At 25.1% G+C, this 6419-nt stretch overlaps 1 protein-coding gene across 1 annotated transcript; it reads right to left on the bottom strand.

Moving 5' to 3' along the window:
* Positions 1 to 933: 933 nt before the first annotated feature.
* LOC101505962 (probable xyloglucan endotransglucosylase/hydrolase protein 26) lies at positions 934 to 3604 on the bottom strand. The gene is made up of 4 exons (XM_004512961.3): positions 3350 to 3604; positions 2606 to 2706; positions 2186 to 2379; positions 934 to 1594 (listed from the first exon to the last, which is right to left on the bottom strand). Exons 1-4 carry the CDS (start codon positions 3510 to 3512, stop codon positions 1186 to 1188), a joined length of 867 nt encoding a protein of 288 aa, XP_004513018.1. The 5' UTR covers positions 3513 to 3604; the 3' UTR covers positions 934 to 1185.
* Between the last annotated feature and the right edge of the window lie 2815 nt (positions 3605 to 6419).

Here is a 6419-nt window from a genome sequence, read left to right as displayed (position 1 = left end):
TTTCTTTAAGGCTTTATGAAGGCTTCACGTGATGCCTCCTTTCTTCTTTCCTTGCTATACGACATGTGATCAAATATATAAGGCTTGTTTGTTGTTGCCTTTTTGAAGATTGACTTTATAATCTTATTTAATCACATAATGGTACATATAGCCTTTTTGCCTATTATGAAAAGTTGCTTTCATGATGTCTTGGAAGGCTTTTCGAGATATTGACTATGGACACATGCTATCATCATTCCTTGTACCTCTCTCTTTCAACTTTTCTTCAAAGGCCTTTCTTTAAACAATTTTTAATAGTATTTTGCCTTTATTGAATGAATCAAATAATTCATTCTTTAATACTATTCTGCCCTTGTTGAATGAATTCAAATAATTCATTCTTTAATACTTTTATGCCCTTGTTTAAAAACTTCAAAACCGTGAGGATGCATAGCTGCAGTTTTTTCCAACTCGTGAGGCCATCCTCGGCACTTTCATACTTAGCATTTAACTCAGAATTTTTTCTTCTTTTTCCTTAATGAACGATAACCTGTTTACTTATATAAAACACTCAAAAGCACAGATTAGTCATTAAGCATAATCATAATCTTTAATAAATTTTGTTATCATTAAAACCAATTGAGAGAGATTTTGTCTCAACACCTTTCAATTATTTTATACTTTGGAACTAAAGGTCTCACAACCAGAAGAAGAAATTGTTGATTATCAAGTCAGTGATAATGTGTTAGCCAACTATTTTAAGTTGTTAACATTTGTGAAAATATAAGTGACAAAATTTCCAAAGAAAAAAGATTAAAAAAAAAAAAGTTTCAGATAAAAAATAAATGGTGTATTTTACTTTAAATATAGTGTTTCTATATGTAAAAGAAACTTATTGTTTATCTAGTAAATAAGATTTCATTAAAACAACAACGATATTACTCAATATTACAATAGACAAACAAATCAATATATGTTATTATTCATTTCTTAGTGAACAAAAATCAAATCAAATCACAAATTTTAAAACATCAAACAAATTGAAAGAAAAAAAAAATAAAAAAGACAAAAGCATCGTTTCAACTAGCTTGTCATTTTTGTTGTCTTAACCTTTCGATTTTCAAGAAAAACTATCTGACAATCAAAAATTCAACAACAAAATAAGTCAAATCTGACCAAAAACTAACTAGTCATTCATTTTCATGTTTAGAATTGTGCCTTGGAACATTCCGAAGGCAATTGTCCATTGAATCTTTTTGTATCAAGACAATAATCATAGATCTTATAATTATTTCTAACCCAATTCAATTGGCCCAATTTAGCAAAACCCAATTTCTTGTAAGTTGGAGAAGTCCACCAATTTGTAGATGTATTAGAAGCACATTGGTTAATACTCACTGCCCCATTCCATGTACATGCTCTTGCCCTAAAACGATTAAATTTGGCTACAAATGGTGCACCACTCCAATTTGTTTTAACAAGTCCACCTCTAGTGGCCCAATCATCTGCATTCCATAAACTTGTATAAACCTTCATTCCTTGCTTGTTTGGGTATGCAATGCCCTCATTTTCATAGTTTCTGAATACCCTAATTGGTATGCTATCAATATACCACCTATGGTAACAAATATGTGAAATTAGAAAGGTGTAACAATACATTAATAAGGTAAAAACAGTTTTACATGTGCATCTAATTTTAAATTTAAATATACTTTTAATCATTATAAATATATCAAATTTTGAGTTTAGTTTCTATCAAAAGAATTAATCTCTACAAAAATATATTTTTTCTTTTGGTCATTAATTTTTTGTTTTAATCTTTACAAAATTTATTGATATAAAAATTGATCATTGTATTATGTGAAATATTTAATTTTAGTCCTTTCACGTAAGGACTAAAATGAATATTTATAAGACCAAATCATGATTAATTGACTATGTAAAAAATATTTATCATAGTAGAGATATCAAAATCGAGGAGTTGAGAACTAAAAAAATCCTACTCAGTTAACTAAATCAAAAATTAGACTTATAATATATCTAAATGACCGAAATTTTGGAAATACCCAAATAAATTCATTGATTTGTCACAAACCCTAATCACGGTAAGTTACAAAATAAATAAATAAATAATGTATATTAAAATTAAAGTAAATGAATAATTAACTTTTTGTGCTAAGCATAGTAAAGTATTTTATCAACTTACACAATTTCAGTGGGATTCCAATGGATACTATAGTTGTGAAAATTAGCAGTTGGGTCAAACCAAAGGTAAAATTGTTGCTCCCTACTTCCATTTCCTTGTGTGTATATGTTTGTATGAACAATGTATGGTTGTCCTGTAATGTTTCCTAAGAACTCAAAATCTATCTCATCATGTTGGTTTCCTGTGGATGATAGCTGCACAATTTTTGATAAAATTATTTTTTACTTTATGTAAAATATCATCAGGAGAAAGATTATGGTAAAATAAAGTTTCGCTGAAAGATAAGTAAAGTCTGACGAAAAACTATTTTTTATATTATGTAAAATCTCATTTTCACTTTTTTTTTTATAATATAAATTAATGATGTTTTAATAGAAAAAAAAAATTAATGATTCAATTTTACATTTTTGTTGAACTTACATAGTAGGCTGTAACTGTTCCAGCAGAGTTACCAGGCACCAATTTGATTCTTGATTCAATGGTTCCAAATAAAAATGGTACCTTTGTTTCAGCTGCAGATCCTGAAATTCAAATGCAATTAAAAGATATTACTTGTTAATTTGATACACCATAGGAATTTATTTACTTAATTATTATGTTCTTGTATATAGTTAATTAGCACATTTTTTAGATTTGTTATAAATCTTGTCTAAAACTACCGCATCAACAGATCAATGATTAACTTAATTAATCGGTTTATCTAGGCTTTATTTTAAGTTAAAAATTTATTTAAAATAAATAATTTTTTTTTAAGGACACAAGCCTTACTAAAGAAAATAAAAAATAAAAAGAGAGTTGAATTTGTTGATTATTAATATGTGTCGAGGAATCTGACCAACCACTTCTCTCCTTTCAATTACATTTTTTTCATCTATGTGGCTCAAACCCGAGACACTTAAGGATCCGAGACGTTTAAGGGATTAGAGTCCAATTTCACTCGAACAAATGTAATGTTAATACTATATTTTGATTATTATATAATTATATAATAAAAATAATCTTTCATTTATATTGAGATTCACTTAAAAATTATTAAAAAGACTTGCAACTAAAACTTAATTTCTTTATCATAAAATTAACACAAAGTTTTTTCTATAACCAAAGACAAACATAAAATATAAATTAAATTTGATGCAAGTCATAAGTAAAAAATTAAAATTTTACCTGAGGTTTTATCCAACACAAGTTGAAGATCATCACCCTGAAGTAATGCATGTTGAGTACCCCATGTTATGTTCATGCTTTTGCTAAAAGTGGCATCCACTAGAACAATGCTGGATACAATAGCAAAGAAGAAAAAAATAAACAATTTTTCAAAAATTGTCATGTTATAAACTCTCTTGATTATAATTTCTTCTTATGTGAATTTGATTTTCTATTGAAAACTTGCAATTGGATGTTTTTTCTTATGGTTCTTAATGTCTTTATATAGGACTAATGTGAAGAACGCGTTCAATATTTATAAATTTAATTAATTGGTTGTCAAGTATGAAGACATTTTCATATAATTTGACATTCTGAAAGTATTATTATTTGAAAGGGAGAGCCAAAAATGTTTATGTCAACTCTATCATAATGGCTCATGACATTGGGCACACAACTATTGAAATAAATGTGGGAATAAAAATAGAATTTAATTTATATATATTGTAGAATTTTTACATTGATAATCAATTATAATCTTTAGATTATTAATAATATTTATTTTTTTTCATTAATATTTATAAATTTATAATGATTTGTCGAATTTAAATTTTTTTTTTACACTAACAGTGCATAGAAATAACTCATAAAAGTATTTAAATTTTGAAAGAGATATTATTTTCCTTTATGTATAATATACTATATTTCTCCCTAATTATAAGTTTTATTAAAAATAAATAAGTAAATATAAATCTTTTTTTGAATTACTATATTTTTTAAATATATTCTTAATTAATACTATTAAGTGTCTTGAGAGATAAAAGAATCAAAAAATTTATCATATTTTTAATTCCTATAAAATATTCATTTTAGCACCTTTGTTTAGAAAAAGGAGAGACCAAAATATGAGCAAATTTTTTATAAGGGGAATAAACTTGAAAACCATAATTTTATAAGAAACTATAACATATGTAACTCTTTTAGGAAATCTATATATAAAATGAATATTTGCATAAAAAAAAAAATACATCAATTACACTATATTTTTTAATATATATAAATTGCAAAATAAACCAAAAATACTAAACTTTGAAGGTTGAAATTAAGAGTTTAAATTTCAAATACTCCTAATGCAATTTTTTCAACTATCTAATACATCAATAATAAATTATTTGTATGATTTTATTATGAAAGAGATGCATGGTTAGAACGCGGAGAGAGAGAATGTCGTGCTAAGGACTAGTGTCTAGTTCTATATATCAATCCATCTTTGAGTGTTGTTTGGTTGAGTTAGAAAAAATGAAAATTCTTACATCAACGTGCACACTTGATTATGGAAAACAAATTCTCTCTTTTCAACACGACCATGTTGCTACAATATACTCATATAATATATGAGCTGTGTTATTGGAAGAAGTGAAAACATACATAGTATGTATATGATGTAGTGTTTACTTTTTTTGTTTATACATTTCTTTAAACAAAATAAAAACACTTTGTAATACAATATAGTTAAAAAAAATTAAATTTTAGTAGAAGAGATTTTTATAATATTGTAAATATATTTACAAAAAGTTATTTAAAAATTTAGACAATACATATAAATTAATTTAAAAGCAAGAACTATTTTTTAATTTTAATTTTTTATTTGAACTAAAAACGAAATATGATATATTTATAGGTCCATAAACTTATTTAACTCAAAAAAAAAAATATTACTAATTGATGTGTTATGTTTACAAATGATTAAACCTATAATCTCTTTATTACTTCAACTTTAATATTTATATCACTCTTCCAAAGCAACTCATTTATCTTATAGTTTTAAATGTATATACAATCTTACTCGATTTATTCTTAATTGCTATTCTATTTGATCTTAAATATAAGATAAAATTAAGTTTACAAAAATTGATTTATTTAATATAAAATTTTGATTAAATAAACTCAATTTAATTTCTTTTATATTTAAGACGAAACAACTTAATTTCTTTTATATTTAAAACGAAAAGAAGTAAGAGAAAATAAACAAAGACAATACAAAAGTCTCTTATTTGTACTTTCAAAACTTCGAAACGTAATTCTACTCTCAAGTGGTTTGCTACTTGTTATGAGTTGTTGTTCTATTCATAAGTTTTTGATGATCCATCGTCTAGTCCCTAATATATACTTATTCTGTTTTTGTTTTTTTTAATTATATCATAATTTTGATAGTGTAAAATATAGTAAAATATGTTATTAAATCTTAATTTTCAATAGTATATTTAGGTATGAGTATGAAACCACAGAGGTGGACGAGCATCCTCTATTTTTTTCTTATAAGTTTATGTTTGTTATTTTGTGGACTAAGTCCCTCTCGAGACAAAAAATAAAGTACATCGGATAATTTTTTTTATTAAAGTAAAGAGATTTATACTAGAACAAATTATGCAAAGAAAGATAACCAAAAACACAAAGAAACAGCAAAATAAATAAAATAAATAGAATAGTCCGAATGGACCGAACTAGACCGATCTAAAAAATCTATAAAATATAATAAAGTAAAGATGATAATTTAGTAAGTTTGACACGTGTCAGCTAAACAGAGTGTTAGAAAGATATCAAGTTTATAGAAATAATATCTTTTTTTTTAGAATAAAATTAAACTTATGTTACGACTTTGTACATGCGTCATTTGAAAAGTTAGTGGTCAATTAAAAAAATAAAAGAATGAAAATAAAAAGAATGAATTAAAAATAAAATACACTACACCACTACTCGACGTGAGAATTTAATGACTAGTTAAAAAAGAAGAAGAATAATAGCAAAATACAGTCAATCACGCTACAACTTGATCGTTTTTGTAATTGTTTTTTAAACACTAGATTCACTGCATGTATAAATCATTCTATAATTCATGAATGTCAAATTAACTTTTACATTACTAATAGTACTATCATTATGTCCCTCCATTTTTGGTACATAAAAAATGAAAATTTTCAAAGCACTTAAATAAAAACTACAATTCAACTACCTAGATATACACAAGAGGAAGTCTCATATAAATGCAAACACAAATTAAAGTATTTGGACATACACATCAATAAAAATA

This window comes from Cicer arietinum, chromosome 8 (assembly GCF_000331145.2).
Source record: "Cicer arietinum cultivar CDC Frontier isolate Library 1 chromosome 8, Cicar.CDCFrontier_v2.0, whole genome shotgun sequence".
NCBI classification, from domain to species: Eukaryota; Viridiplantae; Streptophyta; class Magnoliopsida; order Fabales; family Fabaceae; genus Cicer; species Cicer arietinum.
This window is presented reverse-complemented; position numbering and strand designations above follow the sequence as displayed.